General features: G+C 40.3%; 1 protein-coding gene across 3 annotated transcripts in view; it reads left to right on the forward strand.

The window, feature by feature from the left end:
* The window catches only part of LOC100660224 (ALG14 UDP-N-acetylglucosaminyltransferase subunit), a 126,509-nt gene that overhangs the window by 54,252 nt on the left and 45,597 nt on the right, over positions 1–26,660 (forward strand). For 2 of the 3 annotated variants that reach the window (XM_023558393.2, XM_010598088.3), the window contains exon 3: positions 5,019–5,141. The exons of the other annotated variant lie outside the window; for it this stretch is intronic. In XM_023558393.2, coding sequence (XP_023414161.1) covers positions 5,019–5,141 — 123 coding nt within the window. The remainder of the gene's footprint in view (positions 1–5,018; positions 5,142–26,660) is intronic. 3 annotated transcript variants of the gene reach the window in all.

The raw sequence follows: 26,660 nt of genomic DNA on the forward strand, positions 1-26,660 counted from the left end.
GAAGCAGGGGCGCTGGGAATAAGTGGACAGATATGAAATATTTGTGGACGTTTCAGTAGAAGAAAACATGGGGCAGCCCCCCACCCTCCCTGCCATCAACATTTGTCTTCGTGTCTATGCAGGCGCATCTGTTTGTGATAGACCCTACTGTTCATTTGACCGTCAATTTCTGGCCTGGGTATGCAGAAGGAGCAGCATGCTTTGGTGGAGAATATGATGGTTCAGTTTTCAGTCTGTGATGGTTGTATGTCAACTTGGCTGGGCCATGATTCTCAGTGGTTTGGCAGTTATGTAATGATATAGTTTGATAGTTATGTAATGATGTAATTTGGCAGTTTTGTAATGATGTAGTCATCCTCTATAATGTGATCTGATGTGATCAGTCTGTCATTTGTAAGGGGCGTTTCCTTGGGGATGTGGCTTTTATCCTCTCTCTCTCTCTCTCTCTCTCTCTCTCTCTCTCTCTATGCTTCACTGGATTTGCTTCTGTAGAGAACCCAGCCTAAGACAGAGTCCTTGTAGAAAAGCCAAGTGGATAGGGAAAAAAAAAAAAAAAAACCAGTTGCCACTGAGTTGATTCCAACTATGGCAACCCTATGTGCGTCAGAGTAGAACTATGCTCTATAGGGTTTTCAATGGCTATGATCTTTTGGGGAAACCCCGGTGGCGTAGTGGTTAAGTGCTACGGCTGCTAACCAAAAAGAGTCAGCAGTTCGAATCCACCAGGCGCTCCTTGGAAACTCTACGGGGCAGTTCTACTCTGTCCTATGGAGTTGCTATGAGTCGGAATCAACTCAACGGGACTAGGTTTGGTTTGGTTTTGTTTTTTTTGGTGACCTTTTGGAAGTACACCAACAGGCCTTTCTTCTGAGGTACCTCTGGGTGGACTCGAACTTCCAGCCTTTCAGTTCACAGCTGAGCACGTTAACCATTTGCACCACTCAGAGACATGTAGTGAATAACCCATTGCTGTCAAGTCGATTGCGACTCATAGCAACTCTGTAGGACAGAGTAGAGCTCCCTCATGGGGTTTCCAAGAAGCAGCTGATGAATTTGAACTGCCACCTTTTGGTTAGCAGCAGAGCTCTTAGCCTCGGTGCCACCAGGGCTCCACCTAGTGAATAAAAAATAAATATAGAGGGTACTAAAAAAAAAAAATATGTATATATATATATATTTCTCCACCCCACCAGAATGAATTGAGAGCCAGTTTACCAGCCCACAGGACCCTCAAAGGAAGAGATTCTTTCCCTGGGTCTCTGTAAGAACCCCAGAAAAACGTCATCCCTCCTTGGGTCAAGTGGACACTCCTGAATAAACACTGGGTTTGGGGTGGAAGTGAAAGGGGTACATGGAGAAGGGTGGTGATGATGGTAAAATGATGAGCTGGGGCATCATTTATGTTCTGCGTTCCATTAGCAGAACATAAAGAGGGTGAGGGGACAGTTGCCTCAAGGCAAATGTATAGACTAACAAAAATAATATGTCTATAATGATTTGAATTTCATTTGGATCTCCAGATCCTACAATCCCCAGGGAATTCTCAGCCAAAGGTCATGGCCAGGACTGAACTGTAGCTCTCTGAACCTCAGTTCCATTCTTTTGTTTTCAAAAGAACTTTCAAGACTAAAATACAAGTCTCGCATTGATATTTTTCTTCACTGACTTCTTTGTGTATTGATTATTTTCCAAAACTGTGTAAAATAATAAAAACCCTAAGTTTTTGCCATGATCTGGCTCTCATTGTTTCCTTTTAGCTACACAGGACAGGCAGATACCCTAGCACCCAACGTCTGTGTGTTAAACACAGCTAATCTGATGCCCTGTACCCACCAGGGTGGCCCCACGTTGACTGCAAGCCTGCATAAAAAAAAGTGGTGCTATTATCATAGTAGGTATAATATGGAAACAATGGGGCAGAGAGGTCTTCAGGAGTTTTCCATGCAGAATGGGATACTATGCTTGCTCTAACCTAGCAGGCTCCCTTTTCCTTTGCTCCTGTTCTTCAAAGCCTCAGGACGCTTCTCTCTCGCGGACCTATTTTCTGGTGAGAGGAGCTACAAAGGCTGAGAAGTTCTGTGAGGCCCTTGTGAATGGTCAGTTTCACAGAGAGAAGTCTAGGCTGTCTACCTAGGACGGATTGTTGGGGTAGCGAAAAAACCCAGTCCTGTCGAGTCGATTCCAACTGAGTAGGGAGGGAGGTTATCTTCGGTTCCTTCTCATTTCCCTCCCTTCTACTTACCCCCAATCCCTTAAGGCTTGATGTTGCCTGGCTCTGGCTATTTGTAAATTCCCAACTCCCTACTCAGCTCAGGACTTTCCCCATTTAACCCCAGGATTTTCATTCAATTCAACCCATTTACTGAGTGACACTTATAAAGAAGCCCCTAATTATATACTCTGATATTGCTTCCTTTGTATTCTTTCTATATTCTTAGTCTAAGTAGGTCTCAGCTAGGTGATAGGAAGAGGGTAAACTGATTGAATTAATTTGTATTACTATGTTGATGACATATTGAATCATTTATTTCTTGAGCACTATAAATCTTAGAAGCACTGAGATCGCAGTGGTTAAAGGCCCTGGCCTCCCTGAACAATTAATATTCTAATGGGTCAACACATAATAAATAAATTATATAACATACCAGTAATAGGGTTAAATGCTGTTTTGAAACATAAAGCGAACTTGGTGATGGGGAGAGAAGAGTGTACATATCTGTTGGGGGGTAGAGTAGTATTTTAGAAAGCCCTGTCAGGAAAGGCACCTCTGAGAACTATTTTACTGTAATGGCAGGGGATGGCTGGGTAGAGATTTGTATTTAGTGAGATCTCTTTTTGGTAGAACTTCCGGTAGCCTGAAATTTTTATCACAAAATGATAATGTGGGGAAGATTTGGATAGAATTTGGAGGTGGAGGCCTCTGTAGCGTAGAGCTATAAGCCATAGAGTGGTGCCATATGGACTCTTCTGTCCCCTGCCAGCCCTGACCCCTTGCCTAGCTCATTTCTGATCCCACCCCCTGCTGGTCATGCCCTACTGTTTTCATATTTATCTCACTACAAGGTCTTTCAGCTTGGCTGTCATGGATTGAATTGTGTCCCTCCAAAATATCTGTCAACTTGGCTAGGTCATGATTTCCAGTATTGTGTGATTGTCCACCATTTTGTCATCTGATGTGATTTTCCTATGCGTTGTAAATCCTCTCTCTATGATATTAATGAGATGGGATTAGCGGCAGTTAGGTAGATTCAATCTAAAAGATTAATCTACAATTTAAGCCAATCTCTTTTGAGATATAAAAGAGAGAAGCAAGCAGAGAGACAGGGGGACCTCATACTACGGAGAAAGCAGCGCCAGGAGCAGATCATGTCTTTTGGACCTGGGGTTCCTGCACAGAGAAGCTCCTAGACCAGGGGAAGATTGATGACAAGGACCTTTCTCCGGAGCTGACACAGAGCAAGCCTTCACCTGGAGCTAGCATCCTGAATTCGGACTTCTAGCCTCCTAGACAGTGAGAGAATAAACTTTTATTTGTTAAAGCCGTCTGTTCTTGGTATTTCTGTTGTAGCAGCACTAGATAACCAAGACATTGGCTTTCTTCCCAGCTACCACTTAAACTCTCATCCTTGACCTTAGCGCAGATTCTTCTATCACATTGGCTTGGGCAGTTCTGAATAAATACCCTTCCCTCTGACTCGCAAGAAGCTACTCACTACCCTACCCTATGGGTAGCCATATACTTCTGAAAAGGAAAGGGGACACTATTAATAATTACACTGGGGCAGTAGCTGGAAATTGGGACCGTCCTCTGCAAACCAGGGGATTGGTCACTGCAGACATATTTGTTGGCCCAGTTAGCTGTAGCCCACAAGTGGAATGGAAACTTCCCCTCCCCAGCCAAGCATCTGATTTGGAAGCTAGGAGGTTGGTCTCAGAAGTCATAACAGAGGTCTTCAAACTTTAGTCACCATTATTGTTTTCTAACCCTCAGGTCTGTTTTTCCAGTTTACATCTTGGAGGCCCCTTAGCTTCCACCCCAGGGGATGGCCCCATTTGTTTACATTCTTTTCCTGAGAATGAACTAGGGACTTCCTAAACCCATTTTCTCCACTTCTCCATTCTTGTGGAATAAGATTAGATTTTTCTTCCATATCCAGTCCTAGGAAAGCTATCTCTAGCTCAGACAGCCTTGTATAGGCCTTACCAGTGTTGGGTGTTAGCTTCCTGGAGCTGAGATGGAATTAGAGAAGCAGGGCTTCCAGAGGCAGAGTCTAACTGATCACCTCTTCAGTTCCTCGGAACACTCTGTTCAAATATAACCTGGAAACAATTGTTTGTTATTTCTTTACGAAGTTACATGTTCACAGTTTTAAAAAAGTAAAGGCATGAAATAGACTTTATAACTCTAATTTAAAAGAGGTTAGAATTAAAAAAGACTCCAATGTAACCAATGTTCATTGCAACATTATTCACAATAGCAAAGGTAGAAACAACCCAAGTGTCCATTAGCAGACTAATGGATAAATAAAATGTGGTATGTACATAAAATGGAGTATTATTCAGCCATAAGAATAAATCTGATACATATTATGACGTGAGTGAGCCTCGAAAACATGCTCTTTGAAATTAGTCAGATGTAAAAAGACAAATATTGTATGATCCTTCTTATATGAAACATTTAGAATAGGCAAATGCATGGAGACAAAAGTTTACTAGTTGATACCAGGGGCTGGGGGAGGAAGTAATGAGAGTTACTGCTGAAGCAGCGCTGGATTTCTGTTTGGGTGCCGTAAAACCGTTGGAAATGAATAGTGGTGATAGTAGCACAGCATGGTGAAGGCAATTGATGTCACTGAATTGTGTCCTAAAAAATGGTTATGATGGCAAACCTTTGTTACATATATTTCCCCACAATAAAATTAAAAAAATGATAATAAGCATTTTCTCTTTCTACAAACGTTGTTACTATGTTTAACCTTGGTGCCCAGTTGATTTGGATTTTTAATATTTCCTTGTAGTATACCACTCACCGAATTCCCAGAAGCCGTGAGGTGCGGCAGTCCTGGCTCTCCACGGTGCTCACCACCTTCTACTCCATGCTGCACTCCTTCCCCCTGACTTTCAGGCTGAAGCCGGATTTGGTACGTAAGACTGTCACTAAGGAGAGGGAAGGGTCCCTCCTAGGGTTCCCTTGTCAGTAACAGGATATATTGTTCTCTTTAACAGCTACCGTGTACCAGTGTGTCGGATGTTGTACTAGACCCTTTACTGAATAGGTAGTCCCCAACTTATGACTAGGTTCTGTTCCTACGACTCCGTCGTAAGTCGATTCTGACATGTCGAACACCTAATTTTATTTTTTTTTCAGTTTCACTATCATTGCCTTTTATCATTAGTGTCTTTATAAATCCGAACTTTGTCTTTAGGGGTTGGAAACATTATGTATAAACTTACAGATACGATGACATCAGCAAATTATGTGCTGCAACGTTATGTGTAGTGCATATTGCTAACAATAAGATGTACAAAAAAAAAGGCGGTTGTAAGCATGGTTCATTATAACTTGAATATGTCGTAAGTTGGGGACAACCTGTGTGTTACAAAATTATCTTTTGAATGCACTTTGCTGAAAAAGGTGAGAAATTTGCCTTCCCTTCCTAGCTATATAACATGAGCTCCAAATTTGTCCCTCTCTCCCCTTAGTTTTGTGGTGATAGGCACTAACACTGCCATATTTTTCACCAATTTGTGCACCATTCCACCCGTGGGCCCTGAGCTGACATCGTGTGCTCATCAGCCAGAAAAGAACCAATTCTTTGTTCCTTTTCAGAGGTCTTTTTTGTTTTTGTCAAGTCTGTTAACCAAATATGGCATGCAGTGGGCAGAACATTACACACACTCAGGTTTTAACAGCACCTTTACCTTCCCCATCTGTAAAGGTTTTAAGTTCTCTGTAGTTTGTAAGAATGAATTTCTATTATTCAATTCCAAACACACTGCTGGTGGACAGTGCAGGTCAGTGGATATGTTATCACAGTAGTACACACAACTCTTAAATCATACCCTCATTCCTATTTAAGGCAGAATCCCTTAACAGGCACAGCCTGAAAGGAAACTCTTTACTTGCTTTCCAAATTCATGAGTTCTGGCACAGTGTATGTTACTGTCATGAATAGTTAAACAGAAACGCATTTAGGCTCAATGATTTTGAAAGATCTCTGTTGATTTGGTCTTTGCCTTTCATCAACTGGATTGCAGTCCCTCTTGGAAGAGAATTTTAAATTCTGAATTTTCTACATGAGTAGTTTAGATTGTTTTTAACAGATATTATTTGCGTACAATGAAATGCACAAACCTTATGGTTTGGCCCACATCTCCCTGTCAAGACATAACATTTCCATCACCCCAGAAGTTTTCTTCTACCACCTGCCCTTGCCCCCAAGCAACCACATTCAGATTTCTATTACCATGGATTAATTTTGCTTAAATTTCTTTTGAAATTTTTGACAAAATAAGCTTATCTCACAGTACTCCAATCACATTTTTTAGTGTATGGAACTCAGATGTTTCCCTAAAAGGTCATTAATGCCCTGAAAAGCTTTAACTTAGTTACTTCTAAAACACAAGAAACAAATAGAAGGGTAACTTAAGCATATGTCTTCGTTATGTAGTGCCGCTACAACAGAAATACCACAAGTGGGTGGCTTTAACAAACAGAAATTTGCTTTCTACAAAATTATGCTAGAAGTCCAAAATCAGATCCCCGGCCCTAGGGGAAGGCTTTCTTTCTCATTTGGCTCTGGGAGACGGTCCTTGTTCCTTGGTTCCTTAGAGATCTTCATGTGGTGTAGCATCTGTCTTCTCCCATCTCTGTTTCCTTGCTTAGTCTGCTCTTTTCATAGCTCGAAAGACAATGATTTAAGACACACCTTACACTAATACTGCCTCATTAACATAACAAAACTCACTCCCATATGAGATTAGAATCACAGGTATAGAGGTTAGAATTTACAACAGATACTTTGGGGGGACACAAGTCAATCCATAACAGCATTTTAAATTGGAAATTTGGGGCTTACATTTGTTAAATCACTACAGAGACCTGGTCACCCTGACTGGCAACAGCAAGTTTCAGTGTGGCAACAGTAGGCCTTCAAGGTGTTGAGGCTCAGAAGGAAATCCCAATGCGATGGATGATGTCTGCCTGGCCCAAGTGTTTGATATCCTTGATAGTGGAGAGATTAACCATCTGGGCACAGGACGCTTGGTTCCAGTCCCACGCTTGCTTTTGTTTTATTTTATTTTAGTCAGTTCCTTTCTGGGCTTCAATTTTTCACCTTAAAACAAGAGGATGGGGCTATATGTTCTCTCTGTTTTCTACTTAGTCTAAAATTTTATGAGTATCAAGAATTTGCTTGTAAAAAGTGGGGAGAAGAAACCCGTTAAGTTTCTAAAGGAATAAGTGGGGGAGGACGTAATAATTATTTCCATTTTAAACTAAGTTAGTTAAAAAAAAATTTCAAACCTGAACATCATTTGATCGGCTCCGTTGATAAGGTTGGCTTCACAAAATGAACTCCTACTTAATGAAAATCCCCTTTTAAAGAGAAAAAAATCTTAAGATTTTTATCACAAAGCACTATTCCATCTTTACTCCTTTAAAAAAGTGAAAGAATAACCTACTCTTAGAAAGGATAGCAGTGACAGGACTGAAATCAGCTGAGATGTCTGAACAGCCAGGTACCTTTCTTCTTCCCTTTAACTGTGTGCACCTGAGTTAGTAAGTCTGCCCATCCATTCAGCTGTCTCTGTCCCTCACTTTGTCTTTTGTAAAATATAAATAAAGGTGCTTTCCTTATTGTTCTGGAGTGAGTGCTAAATAATTGAACATTTTAATGGTTTTGAAATGGAAAATCTGTGTTGTACAGAATTATTATTAGGTGCCGTCAAGTCAGTTCTGACTCATATCGGCCCTGTGTACGATGGAATGAAACACTGCCTGGTCCTGTGCCATCCTTACAATCATTGCTGTGCTTGAGCCCATTGTTGCAACCACTGTGTCAGTCCATTTTGTTGTGGGGGGCGTCCTCTTTTTGCAGACCTTTTTTTTTTTACTTTACCAAGCAAAATGTCCTTCTCCAAGGACTGGCCCCTCCTGATAATGTGTCCAAAGTGAGTGAGACGAAGTCTCGCCATCCTCACTTCCAACGAGCATTCAGGTTGTGCTTTTTGCAAAACAGATTTCTTCATTCTTCTGGCACTCCACGGAGTATTCAATATCCTCTGCCAACACCATCATTCAAAGGCGTCAATTCTTCTTCAGTCTTCCTTACACCATTGCACAGGTTTTGCATGCATATGAAAAAAAAAAATTTTTTTTAACACTTTAAAGAGGTCTTTTGCAGTAGGTTTGCCTAATACAGTACGTGGTTTGATTTCTTGGCTGCTGCTTCCATGGGCATTGATTGTGGCTCCAAATAAAATGAAATTCTTGACAACATAAATCTTTTCTCCGTTTATCATAATGTTGCTTATTGGTCCAGTCATGAGGATTTTTGTTTTTTTTATGTTGAGATATAATCTATGCTGAAGGCTGTAATCTTTGATCTTCATCAGTAAGTGCTTCAAGTCCTCGCTACTTTCAGCAAGCAAGTTGTGTCATTTGCATGTCGCAGGTTGTTTATGAGTCTTCCTCCAATCCTGATGCCCCGTTCTTCTTCATAAAGTCCAGCTTCTTGGATTATTTGCTCAGCATACAGATTGAATAAGTATGGTGAAAGGATACAACCCCGACGCACACGTTTTCTGACTTTAAACCACACAGTCCCCTTGTTCCGTTCGAACAACTGCCTTTTGATCTATGTACAGGTTCATCATGAGCAAAATCAAGTGTTCTGAAATTCCCATTCTTCACAGTGTTATTCATAATTTGTTATGATCCACGCAGGTGAATGCCTTTACGTAGTCAATGAAACACACATAAACATTTTTCTGGTAATTTCTTTTAGCCATGGTGGCGTACTGGTTAAGTGCTACGGCAGTTAACCAAAAGGTTGACAGTTCGAATCCACCAGGCACTCTTTGGAAACTCTATGGGGCAGTTTTACTATGTTCTGTAGGGTCGCTATAAGTTAGAATCGACTCAACGGCAGTGGGTTTCAGTCAAGATCCATCTGACATCAGCGGTGATATCCCTCGTTCCATGTCTTCTTTAGAATCCGGCTTAAATTTCTGGAAGTTGCCTGTTGATGTCCTACTGTAACTGCTTTTGTATGGTATTCAGCATAATTTTACTTGCATGTGATATTAATAATATTGTTCAATAATTTCCACATTCAGTTGGGTCACCTTTCTTTGTAATCGGCACAAACATGGATCTCATCCAGTCGGTTGCCCAGGAAACTTCTTGACATAGGCGAGTGAGCACCTCTAGCTGAAACATCTTGGATGGTATTCCCTCAATTCCTGGAGTCTTGCTTTTCACCGGTGCCTTCAGTGCAGCTTACACCTCTTTCTTCAGTACCACCTTTCCTGATCATATGCTACCTCCGGAAATGGTTGAACATCGATCAATTTTTCTTGATACAGTAACTCTGTATTCTTCCATCTTCTTGTGATGCTTCCTGCTTCATTCAGTATTTTCCCCATAGAATCCTTCAATATTGTAACTCAAGGCCTGAATTTTTTCTTCAGTTCTTTCAGCTTGAGAAATGCTGAGTGTGTCCTTCCCTTTTGGTTTTCTAACTCCAGATCTTTGCACATTTCAGTATGATAATTTACTTTGTGTTCTCAAGCCACCCTTTGAAATCTGCTCAGCTCTCTTACTTTATCATTTCTTCCTTTCGCTTTAGCTACTGTACATTCAAGAGCAAGTTTCAGAGTCTCTTCTGACATTCATTTTGATCTTTTCTTTCTTTCCTGTCTTTTTGATGATCTCTTGCTTTCTCCATGTATGATGTCATTCTGCAGCTTGTCTGGTGTGTGGCCATTAGTGTTCAGTGTGTTAGATCTGTTCCTGAGATGGTCCTAAATTCAGGTGGAATATACTGAAGATGGATTTTGGCTTTTGTGGACTTGCTCTAATTTTCTTTGCCTTCAACTCAAACTTGCATAGGAGCAATTGATGATCTGTTCTGCAGTCGGCCCCTGGCCTTGTTCTGACTGATGATAAGCTTCACCATTGTTTCTTTCCATAGATATTGTCAGTTTGATTCCTGTGTATTCATCTGGTGAGGTCCATGTGTTTAGTCGCCATTTATGATGTTGGAAAAAAGGTATTTGTAATGAAGAAGTCGTTGGTCTTACAAAATTCTATTATGTGATCTCTGGCATCGTTTCTATCACTAAGGCCGTAGTTTCCAACTACTGAATCCTTCGTTTCCAACTTTCACATTCCAATCACTAGTAATTATCAATGCGTCTTGATTGCATGTTTGATCAATTTTAGACTGCAGAAGTTGTTAAAAATCTTCAATTTCTTCATCTTTGGCTTTAGTGGTTGGTGCGTAAATTTGAATAATAGTCATATTAACTGGTCTTCCCTGAAGGTGTATGGATATTATCCTAGCACTGACAGCACTGTATTTCAGGATAGATCTTGAAATGTTTTTTTTTTGATGATGAACATGACGCCATTCCTCTTCAATTTGTCTTTCCTGGCATAGTAGACCATATGATTGCCTGGTTCAAAACAGCAAATACCAGTCCATTTCAGCTCACTGATGCCTACCCAGTACCCAGTGCCCTTGAGTCTAGGATGTCGATATTTATGTGTTCCATTTCATTTTTGATGAGTTCAAGTTTTCCTAGATTCGTACTTCATACATTCCACATTCCAGTTATTAATGGATGTTTGCAGCTGTTCTCGTTTTGAGTCATGCCACATCAGCAAATGAAGGTCCCAAAAGCTTGACTCCATCCACATCATTAAGGTGGACTCTACTTTGAGGAGGCAGCTCTCCCCCAGTCGTCTTTTGAGTGCCTTCCAACCTGAGGGGCTCATTTTCCGGCACTGTATGAGACAATGTTCCACTGTAATTAATTCATAAGGTTTTCACTGGCCAATTTTTTCAGGAGTAGACCGCCAAGCCCTCATCCTTGTCTGTCCTACCCTGGAATCTCTCCTGAAACCTCTCTACCACGGGTGACCATGCTGGTATTTGAAATACCAGTGGCAAAATTTCCAGCATCACAGCAATATGCAAGCCACCATAGTACATGGTAGGTTGTATATAACAGCTAACATTTATTGAGCACTTATATGTGCCAGACCTGGAACTAAGTACTTTGTATTCAACTGTGTGAGATTGGTAAGACTGCTATTCACGTTTTATGGATGAGGAACCTAAGGCTCTGAGACATGAAGTGCTTACCCTCAGAGTTTGCACAACCAATAAATAGCAAAGCTGGAATTAGAACCCAGGTCTCTCTGATTCCAAAGCCCAAAGACTTACCCACTGAACTGTGTGCCACCATTTTTGACTCACACTGTGGAAACTTTGTTCATTCTTTCAGACTAAGAACCAATTAATAAATTACTTTTTTTGCTGTATGAAACATCACTGGCCCTTAATAATAGATAATATAAAATGGAAATATACCCCAGCAACTTAAGTTAAGTACTTGCTTTCCTAGTAAATATAGCACCCAACCAAACCAAACCAAACTCGTCACCGTCGAGTTGATTCTGACTCATAGCGACCCTATAGGACAGAGTAGAACTATCCTGTAGGGTTTCCAAGGAGCTGCTGGTGGATTCCAACTGCCAGCCCCTTGGTTAGCAGCCAAGCTCTTAACCACTGAGCCACCAGGGCTCCAAATTATAGCACAGATTGACCTAATTAAATAATAATAGTAGTACAAATTTCAACATGAAATCTGTATTTGTCAAAAATATTTTTAAAACTCAAAATGGAAAACAAAAATAAGAGGGAATAGTACTGCTAAAGAAGTAGGCTTACAAAACAAGAAGTAGATTTACTTAGCCGTTACCACTGTCATCAAAAATGGAATTGACTTGGAAAATTAATTGAATTCAAATTTACCAGTTTCCTACTATAGCAAATTATATATAAAAACCATGGTGAGAAAATGTACTGTTTTATGTCTCAGTTGACTCTTTGGATGAGATGAGAACCTATTATTTTGAGGGAAAATTGTATGAATGTGTTTATTGAGTTGATATTAAAATCCATGCTTGTTTTTTTTTCCAAGTCAATTATTAGATGAAAAACCTTTCTTAGAGAAAAAATTATAAACACTGTTTGGAGGCCTGCACCTAATCCTTAGCAGTTATTAGAACCGGTGATTTCTTCTTTTACAAGATCATTAAATACTTTTTAGGTGGTCTAACATTTCACACATCATATTTTTTCAAGAAAGTTTTCTTTTTATAGGGCTTTGCCAGGCATCTGTGAATAAAAGTCATAGTTCATAAGACTGATCTTCAGTTTAAGGAGATAATGGGGCTGAAAACACATCAGTGGTTGCCAGGATCTGGAGGTGGGGGGAGGGGCTGACCACAGAAGGAAAGGAAGGAACTGTTTTGGGAGAGGAGTTGTTCTGTATCGTGACTGTGGTGGTGCTGACTTGACTGTATGCATTTGTCAGAGTTCATAGACGGGTACACTGAAAGGGGTAAGTTGTATATAAACTACATCTCAATAAATATGAATTTAAAAAAAAAAAAGATAAAGGATATTAAACTGTGTATCATTGCCCAAAACATTTGGCTTCCAGTAGCCACATATATGACATTCGACTGTCTTTGAGTGAAAGTGTGATTTGGTGCGTTCTTGTTCACCACATTTTGGCATCTAATCCCTCCAGTGTATAAGGCTAGAGAAGTGGAGTGAAGACTTGAATTGAGTTGACAGCACTTGCCAAAAATTTCTGACAAAGTCAACACTTTCGTATTAAAAATCTGGGTTTCATATTAAAAATCTGGGTCAGGGCACATCAGTGGCAGCCAGAAATGACATATTTCAACAAATAAACTGAGATCTCTGGTCATTTCAACCACTTGTTATTTCATGTTTGTCTTTCTGTAACCTTGGAAGCAGGAACTAAATTTGGTCACATTTGGAGTGCTCTATTGTGTGTTTGATTTGTAGGCGAATCTCATCCTCAAAGTGGTGGCTATTAAAAATAGATATCAAATGTCTACCATGTGTCACTTTTCCACTTGGATATCTAATAGGCATCTGAAACTTCATTGGTCCAAGACAGAACTCCTGTTTCCTACTCTTTCCACATCTTGGTAGATTTGCTTGAGTCAAATCAGCAGGAGCCATCCTTGGTTTCTCTCTCCCACTCCCTTCTTCCCATATTCAATAGCAAGTCCTGCCAAGCATGTCTTCAAAATCTGTGCCCAATCTGCCTACTTCTGTCCATGTTCACTGTCACCATGACATCCAACCCCCCACCCCCACCCCATTATAGTAGTCTACCAACTTGTCTGCCTGTGGGAGGAAGTTGATGACCCCCTACCATTTCTTCAGGCTTTAACAAAGTGATTTTTTTTTATGTAAATCAGATTGCATTACTCCACACTTAAAATCCTCCAGTGGCCATGCTCCTAGAATAAAGTCTGTACTCTCCAGTGTAGTCTGCACACTCCAGCCCCAAACTGCTTCTCTGACCTCCTCTTCTCTCTTCAGTGTCATGAGCTAATTAAAAAAACCATTGCTGCCGAGTAGATTCCCACTCATAGCAACCCTATAGGACAGAGTAGGATTCCCACCATAGTGCTTCCAGGGCTGTAAGTCTTTACAGAAACTGACTGCCACATCTTTTTCCTGTGGAGCAGCTGATGGGTTCAAACCGCCGACCTTTCAGTTAGCAGCCAAGAACTTAACCACTGTGACACAAATTAAAACCACAGTGACATATCACTACATGGCTAAGAAATAGTGAAAATATGAAATGTTAGGATACAGAGAAATTGGATCTCTCATACATTGCTGGGAGACCCTGGTTGCGTAGCGGTTGAGAGCTCGGCTGCTAAGCAAAAGGTCGGCAGTTCAAATCCACCAGGTGCTCCTTGAAAACTCTATGGAACAGTTCTACTCTGTCCTATAGGGCCACTATGAATTGGAATTGACTTGACAGCAATGGGTTTCGTTTGGTTTTTTTAATACATTGCTAGTAAAATGCCTCCCACCAAATCCATTGCTTTGAATCAATTCTGACTCATAGCACCCTGTAGGACAGAGTAGAACTGCCCCACAGGGTTTCCAAGGCAGTAAATCTTTATGAAAGCAGACTGCCACATCTTTGTTTTGCAGAGCGGCAAGTGGGTTTGAACCACTGACCTTTCCATTAGCAGTTGAGTGCTTTAACCATTGTACCACCAGAGCTCCTGGTAAAATAGTAGAGCCACTATGAAAAATAGTTTGGCAGTTTCTTACAAAGTTAAACAGGCACTTTCTATCAGATTCAGCAATCTGCCTTTTGGGCATTTATCCCAGAGAAATAAAACTCTGTCCACAGAAAAACCTGTACATGGATCATAGCAGCTTTATCATAACAGCAAAAAACTGAAAACAACCCAAATACCCTTTAATGCATGAATGGTTAAACAAACTCTAGGTCAGCCATACAATGGATTCCTACTCAGCGATAAAAAGGAATTAATGCTGTATGCTACAACCTGGATGGATTTCAAGTGCGTTATACTTAGTGAAAAAAGTCAGTCTTTTATTAGCTCATGACATCAAACATCTTTTCTTGTGCTTATATGCCATTAATATCCCAGCTTCGTTGAAATCTCTGTTCATGTCTTTTGCCCATTTAATAATTGAATTGTTTGTTTTATTACTTTTGATTTTTGAGAATTCTTCATATATTCTAGACACAGCTCTTATCTGATACATATTGTGCAAATGTTATCTCCCAGTTCATAGTTTGTCTTTTCATCCTCCTAACAGGGTCTTTCACAATATAAAAGTTTTTCATTTTGATGAAGTTCAAGTTACCAATTTTCTCTTCCATGGTTTGTACTTTTGGTTTCATGTCTAAGAACTTTTCAGCTAGTCCTAAATCGTGAAGATTTTCTTCTGTATTTTCTTCCAAAAGTTTTATAAGTTTTACATTTAAATCAATGAATGAACTGCTCAGAATTAGTTTTTGTATAAGGTTTAAGCTAAGATTCATTTTTTTTGCCTGTGGATGTCCAGCACAATTTGGTGAAAAGACTTCCCCTATTGAATTGTTTTACCCCTCTGTCTTGATTGCTATGCTATATATTGTTAGTTGTCATCGAGTTGACTCCAACTCATGGCAACCGCACGTACAACAGAACAAAATGTTGCCTGATCCTTCACCATCTTCACAGCCATTGGTGTGCTTATGCCCATTATTGTGGCCGCTGTGTATTTTAAATTCCTTTCAACCTAGAGGGCTCATCTTCCAGCATTATATCAGACAGTATTGTATTGTTGTCTACAGGGTTTTCATTGGATACTTTTCAAAAGTAAATTGCAAGGCCTTTCTTCCTAGTCTGTCTTAGTCTGGAAGCTCCACTGAACCCTTTCCATCGGTGACCCTGCTGGTGTTTGAAATACTTGTGTTATAGCTTCCAGCATCACAGCAAAACACAAGCCACCACAGTGTGACAAACAGACGGGTGATAGATAGCTATATATAGTAAGTTTTCACTTCAAGTAGAGCAATTCCTCCTGCTTTATTCCTCTTTTTAAAAATTGTTTTAGTTATTCCAGTTCCTTTGTCTTTCCATTTAAATTATAGAATAGGTTTGTCTATATCTACAAAAAGTTTTTGCTAGAATTTTGGTAGGAATTGCATTAAACCTGGAGGAAGTCAGCACAGCATAATCAAGGTAAGGGAAGACACTAAAAGGTATGCAAGAGTAAAAGGAATTGCATTAAACCTGTAGATTTATTGATGTCTTTTCTGTACTGAGTCCTCCAGTCTGTGAGCACAGTATGTCTCTCCATTTACATGTATTTAGATCTTTGATTTCTCTCATCAGTGTTTTGAATTTTCAGTGTATAGATCATGTACATATTCTTTTAGATTAATACCTAGAGATTTCACTTTTTTGGAGCAATTGTAAATACTGTGTTTTTAATTTCAATTTCTGCATGTTCATTGCTAGTATATAGTAGTACAATTGATCTTTGTTTTCTGGATCTCAATTTTGTGATCTTGCTGAACTTACTTATTAGTTGTAAGAGGTTTTTTTTTTTTTTTTCCGTAGATTTCTTGGGATTTTTTACATAGACAATCATGTCCTCTACAAATAGGGAGAGTTTAATTTCTTCCTTTTTTAGCTTATATACACATTTTACTTCCTTTTCTTGCCTTATTGCACTGGCTAGGACTTCAAATATTATATCGACTAAGAATAATAAGAGTAGACACCCTTGCACTGTTCACAGTCTTAGGGGGAAAGCATTCATTCTTTCACCAGTAAGCATGATGGTAGCTGTGTTGTTGTTAGTGGCCGTCAAATTGTTTCCAATATGCCCTAGATACAACAGAACGAAACGCTGCCTGGTCCTGCGGCATACTCACAGTGGTTGCTATGTTTGAGTGCATTGTTGCAGCCACTGTCAGTCTATCTCATTTGGGGCCCTCCTCTTTTACACTGACACTCTGCTTTATCAAGCATGATGTCCTTCTCCAGGGACTGGTCCCTCCTGATAACATGTCCACAGTATACGAGGCAAAGTCTTGCCATCCTCGCTTCTAAGGAGCATTCTGGCTGTACTTCTTCCCAGACAGATTTGTTCATTCTTTTGGCAGTCCACAGTATATTCAGTATTCTTGCCAACACCCTAATTCAAAGGCATCAATTCTTCTTTGGTCTTCCTTCTTCATTGCCCAGTTTTAGCATGCATATGAGTTAGTTAAAAATACCATGGCTTGAGTCAGGCGTACCTTAGTCCTCAAAGTGACGTCTTTGTTTTTTAACACTTTAAAGAGGTCTTTTGCAGCAGATTTGCCCAGTGCAACATGTCGTTTGATTTCTTGACTGCTGCTTCCATGGGTGTTAATTGCGGATCCAAGTAAAATGAAATCCTTGACAAGTTCAGTATTTTCTCTATTTATCTGCCATCACTTGTCCATCAGTTTGTCGTACTGTGGTGGCTTGAGTGTTGCTGTGATACTGGAAGCTATGCCACCAATATTTCAAATGCCAGCAGAGTCACTGATGGTAGATAGGTTTCAGCAGAGCTTCCAGACTAAAACAGACTAGAAAGAAGGACCTAGTGATCTACTTCCAAAAAAAATTAGCCAGTGAAAACCTTACAGATGTTAGCTGTAGGTTTTTTAATAGATACTCTTTGTTGACTTGAGGAAGCTCTGTCCCCGCAATATTCCTAATCTGCTGGGAGTTTTTATCACTCGTGGGTGTTGAACTTTGTCAAATGCTTTTTCTTCATCAATTGATATGATCATGTGATTTTTCTTCTTTAGCCTGCTGATATGATGAATTGCATTGCTTGATCTTCCAATGTTGAATCATCCTTGCGTTCCTGAAATAAATCCCATTTGGTCATGGTGAATAATTCTTTTTATAGATTGATGGATTTGGTTTGCTAGTATTTCGTTGAGGATTTTTATGACCATATTTATGAGGAATATTTGCCTTCAGTTTTCTTTTTTTGGACTTTGCATTTCGTATTGAGGTAGTTCTGGCCTCATAAAATGACTTGGGAACTGTTTCCTCCTCTTCATTTCTGGAAGAGATTGGTTAGAAATTGTTATTTTTCCTTTTAAATGTCTGGTAAAATTCTCCAGTGAAACCGTCTGGGCCTGGAGATTTCTTTTTCAGAAGCTTTTTAATTATGGATTAAATTTCTTTAATAGTCATAGAATTATTCAGATTAACTGTCTCACATTGGGTGAATTTTGGAAGTTTATGGTTTTTGAGGAATTGTTCCATTTCATTTAAGTTGTCAAATTTATTTGCATAGTTTGTAGTATTTCCTTATTACCCGTTTTATAGCTTTAGAGTCTGGAGTTGTGTCCTCTGCTTCATTCCCGATATTGGCAATTGTGTCTTCTTTCTTTTTGTGTTTGTCAGTCTTGGTAGAGGTTTATCAATTTTACTGATCTTTTCAAAGAACCAGCTTTTTATTTCCTTGATTTTCTCTGCTCTTATCTTTATTATTTCTTTTCTTCTGTTTGCTTTTTCTTTATTTTGTTCTTCTTTTTCTAGTTTCTTAAAATAGGATCTTTAAATATTGATTTAAGATCGTTCTTCTTTTTTAATGTAAGGATTTAGTGCTACAGATTTCCCTCTCAACACCGCTTTAACATCATCCTACGAATATTGATATTTTCACTTTCATTCAGTCCTAAGTTTTTTTTTTTCCTTTGAGACTTCCTCTTTAACCCATGGATTATTTCGACTGTGGTGTTTAATTTGGACATTTTCTCATTATCTTTCTGTTTTGATTTCTCTTTTGATTCCATTAGGGTCAAGGAACATAATCTGTTTTTAGATATACTGAGGTTTGTTTTATGACCCAAGATGGTCTGTCTTGGTGAATGTTCCATGGGCTCTTGAAAAAAATGTGTATTCTGCTGTTGTTGTATGGAGTGTTCTATAGATTGTCTAGTAGATTCTGTTTGTTGACAGCGTTGTTGAGTTCTTCTGTATCCTTGGTGATTTTCTAATAGTCCTGTGATTGCTGAGAGGTGTGAACACTTTAAAAAACTTGAACACTTTAGTCCCTCTAAAATCATATCCAAATAGTTCCATTGATCTGGGCCCTTTATAATTGCTTCTGTGCCCTCCTTCCTCTACTGTAATGTATACATTTATCCTAAGTAAATTGAATTTTAAATACACCATACCAGTCAACCATTTTGAGTCTTGAAACTCAAAGATTTCTTCACTGTTCTGTTTTTTTTAGTTTCTCCTAGAAGTGGGAGTCTTTAAATGAATAGGCTGATCTCATTCTGTTGTAAATATACTCCTGAAATTAGTTTGTTTCAAGGAGAGAAAGAAAAAAAGCTTAGTTCTCAGGTTGCTGATCATAAAACTAAAGAGAAGTGCTTACATTGTGGGGAAGAGCCTGTAAAATTCTTAAGGGTAAAGGCCACGTATTTTTGTGCTTCCCATGGTCCCTTCCTAGAAAAGTGCCTTCCACATATTTGTGGAATGACTTAAAAGTAAGTGAATGAATACTGGATAATGTGAGTCATCACAAAAACAAAGACACCCACTCCCTAAACTGGTGTTCTTCCCAGGCTTTGTTAGGAGTCTGAAAAACCAGAAGGGTTTCCCCGAGTCTACAGTGTTTGATTACTGGCTTCATGCCAACCTGGACATTGTTAAATGAAATACTCAAGGAAGGAGCTCTGAATACAAAAAATGAAGCCTAATTTAATTTTTAATCAAGTAAAAAATAAATTTCAGATTTTCCGTGTATAACAAATTGTAAAGAAATAGACCACTAATACCCTGCCTCTCTGCCTGAAGCTGAAGCTGATTTACTTCACCATGACAAATTTAGATGTATTTATTGCATCTACACTAATGCTTTCTATGAAAGAAGGCCATTATTTTACTTAGTCAGTTTTTTCCATGTTCTGTACTCAGTCTGGGCTGTGAAATGTCTAAGTTCACAGCAGTAGTGAATTGCTGACATGGATAGTGGATTATTATCCACAAGTAAGACACCATGTTTTTTTTTTTGTTTTTTTTTTAATTAGGTGTTTTCTGTGGTGAGCCGCACACTTGGGTGGTGCCAGAATTGTCACTGTTTGCATAGTCTATAAAAATTTTATTGGCCTATTGATTGACATGTGCTCGAAACATTAAGAAGAGTAAATTAACTTCTTGTTGATATGCCAAAACCCTTACAGGAACTTTGTTTTTCCCCTTAACTGTTGTTGATTTGATTCTATTTGTATAATGACCTTCCTCTGGTATTACATTTTTTTGGTAATCAAACACCTTTATAACATGTTCAGAGGAAACTTAGCTAGACAAAGAAAAGGTCAGCTGTCCCAAGATGCCTAACTATAAATGGAGTTAAGTGAGAATGAAGTTTCCCAAGCCAAGTAAAAAGAGAAACAGTTAGACCACAATTGTCTATTGCTTCATGTTTTCCAAGACTAATGAAATCATACTTGGGATTCATTTGCTTAGGTCTGTTCTGTTCCTGTTCCTCTGTTACCCAGTCCCCTGTAATGCATTAAAATATTGGCAGTATTGCATTTTCCGAGCTTCCCTTCATTCCCTGCACTGTGGACTCAGCAACCGTCGTCAAGATCTAGAAGCACTAGCTCTGAGTTGTGTACATTTAGCATGTCTGAAAACGGCCAGAGTCCAGCCTGAGAGGGGATTTTATGTGAAAATCCTCCCCAAATCTGGTTTTTTATGACTGACAAACTGCTTTTCCCAGCTGCATGGTGAAATTACCAGCTGTGCCATTGACACATTGGCTGGGTGACAACCTGTAGCTGCTTCCATCCACAAATGAGGTATTTAACTTAAACGTTATGGCTTCTGTTTCACATTTTAACTGAGTGAGCTCAGAACAAAATCTGTGTCAGAATTAGGCTGCAGATTATCAGTTAGGGATGGTTTTGAATTGTTTTCTATTCTTCTTCATTGTTGGGGGCTCTTGGCAGCTGGAAAATGATTTTTCTTTCCTTTCTAAGTCAATCCTTTTTCTCTTGGCAAGCATCACAGTTTCTCCTCTCTGCAAAAGCCAGCATGGCTTTGCCTGCCATTTTGCTCTCTCATTTCCCTTTGCCTGCGTCACTCTGAGTTTTCGCTGTTCCAGCCCATCACAGGCACATATTGACCTGGGCCTGTTGGGGCTTCTTCTTTTTACGGTGAAAGCTGGAGTGTTTCCGGAGGGTAACAGTGTGACTACAGTGAAAACAAAAATGAAAGTTGAAGGAAGAGGAATTCAGTTGTGAGAAGATAGGAATAAGGGACGGATGACAGGAACAAAGCTGTTTTCAAAGAAGGGACTGCTACATGGTCAGAGGCAGCGACCTCGAAGAGATCTTGGCAGCGTGGAAAAGGGTGGTGGGATAAAGAAAGGAAATCTATATAAATAAATGTTAAAGGGATAAAGTGTTTCCTAGAACCAGTCCAAGCTTCTCCGGCTTTCAGTGCCTATTTTGAAGTGAAGCAGTATAGCTCCATTTGTATAGCATTTGAAAATCAATGAAGTGACATTTTTCTTTAGAATTTTTTAAATCTTCCTTTGAACTGAGAGAGAAAAAAAAAAATGAAGGAAGCACAAACAGAATGTGAAATGAGACAGTTTAGGAAGTCTGGAGTTAGGTAGGTTCATTAAAGATTTGGAGTGTTCTGTAACTAGAGTTGGTATGGAAATAGCCTAGGGGATTCTTGAAATTTGAATGGAGACTGTGAACTCATTGAGGAAAAGTAAGATGTATTACTCAACTTGGCAATCCCAGCACCTATTAAAGTGCTTGGGGGGCATGTGGGAGTTTAATATGTATTGAAGGATAGAGGTTGAATGGAAGGGATATCAGAAGGGAGGGAGTCAGAGGAGCTCGTGATGACTGCTTACAGCTTTTAAGTGGGGGTGGGAAAAAAATTGTATAACTACTTCTCAGTTAATTTTTGCTCCCAGTGAATTAATCCCCAGAATTCATCTAGAAATTTTTTCATCACACCTTTCTGAACTGTTATATATTCTCATTGTCAAAGTAATCAAATGGAGAAGAAGCAATGACAAAAGTTTCTCATTCTTGAGATGGAGAAACAAATCACCAACTTCATATGGAAAGGGAAGAGGCCCTGGATAAGTAAAGCATTACTGAAAAAGAAGAACAAAGTGGGAGGCCTCACACTATCTGATTTTAGAACCTGTTATACCACCACAGTAGTCAGAACAGCCTGGTACTGGTACAACAACAGATATATAGGCCAATGGAACAGAATTGAGAATCCAGGCATAAATTCATCCATGTATGAACAGCTGATATTTGGCAAAATCCCAAAGTCTGTTAATTGAGGAAAAGACATTCTCTTTAATAAATGGTGCCGGCATAACTGGATATGCATCTGCAAAAAAATGAAACAAGACCCATACCTCACACCATGCACAAAAACGAACTCAGAATGGATCAAAGACCAAAATATAAAATCTAAAATAATAAAGATGATGGAAGAAAAAAATAGGGACAATGCTAGGAACTCTTATACATGGCATAAACAGTACACAAAACATTACTAACAATGCACGAACACCAGAAGAGAAACTAGATAACTGGGAGCACCTAAAATTCAAACACTTGGGAAAAAAAATTGGGGTATGACAAATCCAATCAGCGTCTAATCTCTAAAATCAACAAGATACTGCAAAACCTCAACAACAAAAAGACAAATAATCCAGTTAAAAAATGGGCAAAGGATATGAACAGACACTTCACCAAAGAAGACATTCAGACAGCTAACAGATTCATAAAGAAATATTCCCAATCATTAGCCATTAGAGAAATGCAAGTCAAAACTACAGTGAGATACCATCTCGCCCCAACAAGGTTGACATTAATCCAAAAAACATAAAATAATAAATGTTAGAGAGGTTGTGGAGAGACTGGAACACACACTGCTGGTGGGAATGTAAAATGGTACAACCACTTTGGAAATCAGTTTGGCGATTCCTTAAAAAGCTGGAAATAGAAATAGCGTATGATCCAGCAATCCCACTCCTTGGAATGTATCCTAGAGAAATAAGAGCCTTCACACAAATACATACATGCACACCCATGTTCATTGCAGCAGTGTTTACAACAGCAAAAAGATGGAAACAACCAAGGTGCCCATCAATGGATGAATGGATAAACAAATTATAGTATATTCACACAATGGAATACTATGCACCGATAAAGAACAATGATGAATCCATGAAACATCTCATAACATGGAGGAATCTGGAAAGCATTATGCTGAGTGAAATTAGTCAGTTGCAAAAGGACAAATATTATGTGAGACCACTATTATAAGAACTCAAGAAAAGGTTTAAACAGAAGAAAGCATTCTCTGATGTTTATGAGGGTGGGGGGGAGGGAGGGGGTATTCACTAATTAGATAGTAAACAAGAATTATTTTAGATGAAGGGAAGGACAACACACAATACAGGGGAAGTCAGCATAACTGGACTAATCCAAAAGCTAAGAAGGTCCCTGAATACAACCAAATACTTCGAGGGACAGAGTAGCAGGGGTGGGGGTCTGGGGACCATGGTTTCAGGGGACATCTGGGTCAATTGGCATAACAAAGTATGTTAGGAAGATATTCTGCATCCCGCTTTGGTGAGTGGTGTCTGGGGTCTTAAACACTAGCAAGCGGCCATCTAAGATGCATCAATTGGTCTCAACCCACCTGGAGCAAAGGAAATGAAGAACACCAAAGACAAGGTAATTATGAGCCCAAGAGACAGAAAGGGCCACATAAACCACAGACTCCATCAGCCTGAGACTGGAAGAACTAGAGGGTGCCTGGCTACCACCAATGACTGCCCTGACAGGGAACACAACAGAGAATCCCTGAGGAAGCAGGAGAAAAGTGGGATGCAGACTTCAAATTCTAGTAAAAAGACCATGTTTAATTGCCTGAGACTGGAGGAACCCCAGAGGTCATGGCCCCCGGGCTCACTGTTAGCCCAGAACTGAGACCATTCCCGAAGTCAACTCTTCAGACAAAGATTAGGCTGGATGGTAAGACATAAAGTGATACTGATGAGGAGTGTGCTTCGTAGGTCAAGTAGACACATGAGACTATGTGGGCACCTCCTGTGTGGAAGTGAGATGAGAAGGCAGAAGGGGACAGAAGCTGGTTGAATGGGCATGGGAAATACAGGGCGGAGAGAAGGAATGTACTGTCACATTGTAGGGAGAGCCATTAGGGTCATATAACAATGTGTGTATGGGTTTTTGTATGAGAGACTAACTTGAATTATAAACTTTCACTTAAAGCACACACACACACACACACACACAAATATGGAAAAGAAAAGTTTCTCATTCTCCCATAAGCAAAATACAGTTGCTTTACTTTAATGTCTGAGTGATGTGAAACCACTTAGGGCCTGTTTAGTTACCTAGTGCTGCCATAAAAGAAATACTGTACCACAAGTAGATGGCTTTAACGAGCAGAAATTTATTTTCTCACTATTTAGGAGGCTGGAGCCCTTGTGACCCAGTGTTAAGTACTCAGCTGCTAACCAAAACGTCAGTGGTTGACCCACCAGTTGCCACGCCTAGGGAGAAAGATGTGGCAGTCTACTTCCATAAAGATTACAGCCTTGGAAACCCTCTGGGGTATTCTCTGTCCTATATGGTCACTATGAGTCAGAATGAACTTGACGTCAGTGGGTTTGGTTCTTTTGGTTTAGGACGCTAGACGTCTGAATTCAGGGCGCCAGCTCTAGGGGAAGGCTTTCTGTCTTTTGGCTCTGGAGGAAGGTCCTTGTCTCTTCTGAGCTTCTGTTTCTGGGGGATCTTCATGTGGCTTGGCATCTGTCTTCCCCTATGTCTACTTCCTAGCTTACTTGTTTAATCTCTTTTATATCTCAAAAGAGATTGACTCAAGATACACCCTACACTAGTCCTTCCTCATTAACATAGCAAAAGACAACCCATTACCAAATGGGATTATAAACACAAGCATAGAGGTTAAGATATACAACACATATTTTGGGGGGACATAATTCAATTCATATCAGGGTCTTTTACATTGTAAAATAAAAACTAAGAAGATTGAAACCCAGACAATGTTTTCTAGCAGCCTCTGAGAACCAAAGGCTATCTTCTCATCTTTGTAATCTGTCTTTTGAATTTCTCATCTTGCCTCCCCACAAGCCATGAGTAAGATGTACCTTTTTAGGTTAGCATTTCCTCTTTAGTAGCTTACCTTCTAGGGACTTTTCTCCTGGCTTCCCGATATAAATCTTATCTTTTATAGTACAAATACAGTGAAGCTTGTTGGTAATGGATCTTTTTCCACTGTAATACCTATGTGAAATTAAATCAGCCGTTCAAAGCCTATCGTTTCTCTATACTAACTATGTAATTTAAGCACCAAAACCAAACCAAACGGAGGGCGGAGCCAAGATGGCGGACTAGGCAGACGCTACCTCGGATCCCTCTTACAACAAAGACACGGAAAAACAAGTGAATCGATCACATACATAACAATCTACGAACCCTGAACAACAAACACAGATTTAGAGACGGAGAACGAACTAATAAGGGGAAGCAGCGATTGTTTCCAGAGCCTGGAGCCAGCGTACCAGTCATTTACCGCACAAGCACAGAGAGTGGCTCCACCCCCCTGAACTAACCCCGGGAGGGGGACCAGCCGGTTCCACGGGCGGCGTGGGACGCAGCCGGTAGGAGAAGTCCCCGGGAGGCAGTGACTGGTCTTGGAGCAGAAAGAGCAGCGTCCGAGCCGGGGAACCGTCCCGCAGGGATTTGGACTGGACGCAGGTACGGCATAAACATGGAGAGTTGCTCCACCCCCTGAACTAACCCTGGGAAGGGGACCAGCCGGGTCGCGCAGGCGGCGTGGGAGGCAGTCGGTAGGAGAAGTCCCTGGGAGGCAGCGACTGATATTGGAGCGGGGAGAACAGCGTCCCAGCCAGAACACTCGGTCACGGCACAAGCACAGGGACCTGCTCCACCCATCTGAACTAACCCCGGGAGGAGGCCCAACTGGTTCTCGGAGGCGGAACGGCCACGCGGCTGGAGGGATGAGAAGTCCCCGGGAGGCAGCGACTGATTTTGGAGTCGAGAGTGCACCGTCCCAGTAGGGGAGCCTTGACGCTGGGCGTGGGGCTGGAAGCGGAGGATCTGACCGTGACTCCAGCGGGCCAGACCCCCCGGGGGCAATCTCCACACAGCCAGCACACATAGGCGACGCGCCCCTCGGGAGTCTCAGATATAATAGTCATTCCAAGCAAGACAAGCAACTCTGGCTATATTCTGAGGTGCTACTCTCCTATCTCTCTGTTCCCTCCCCCACCCTCCCCAGGAGGCTTCATTAACATCTGAATAGCCTGAGCCAGAGGGAGAACTCTGATAGGGATCTGACTGCATTTTTTTTTTAGCGGATTTTCTGGAAAAACTAGTTTCCCAGTGATGGCCCGGAGACAACAAACCATATCAAACCACTTAAAGAAGCAGACCATGACAGCTTCTCCAACCCCCCAAACAAAAGAATCAAAATCTTTCCCAAATGAAGATACAATCTTGGAATTATCAGATACAGAATATAAAAAACTAATTTACAGAATGCTTAATGATATCACAAATGAAATTAGGATAACTGCAGAAAAAGCCAAGGAACACACTGATAAAACTGTTGAAGAACTCAAAAAGATTATTCAAGAACATACTGGAAAAATTAATAAGTTGCAAGAATCCATAGAGAGACAACATGTAGAAATCCAAAAGATTAACAATAAAATAACAGAATTAGACAACGCACTAGGAAGTCAGAGGAGCAGACTCGAGCAATTAGAATGCAGACTGGGACATCTGGAGGACCAGGGAATCAACACCAACATAGCTGAAAAAAAATCAGATAAAAGAATTAAAAAAAATGAAGAAACCCTAAGAATTATGTGGGACTCTATCAAGAAGGATAACCTGCGGGTGATTGGAGTCCCAGAACAGGGAGGGGGGACAGA

This window comes from Loxodonta africana, chromosome 3 (genome assembly GCF_030014295.1).
Source record: "Loxodonta africana isolate mLoxAfr1 chromosome 3, mLoxAfr1.hap2, whole genome shotgun sequence".
Lineage (NCBI taxonomy): Eukaryota > Metazoa > Chordata > Mammalia > Proboscidea > Elephantidae > Loxodonta > Loxodonta africana.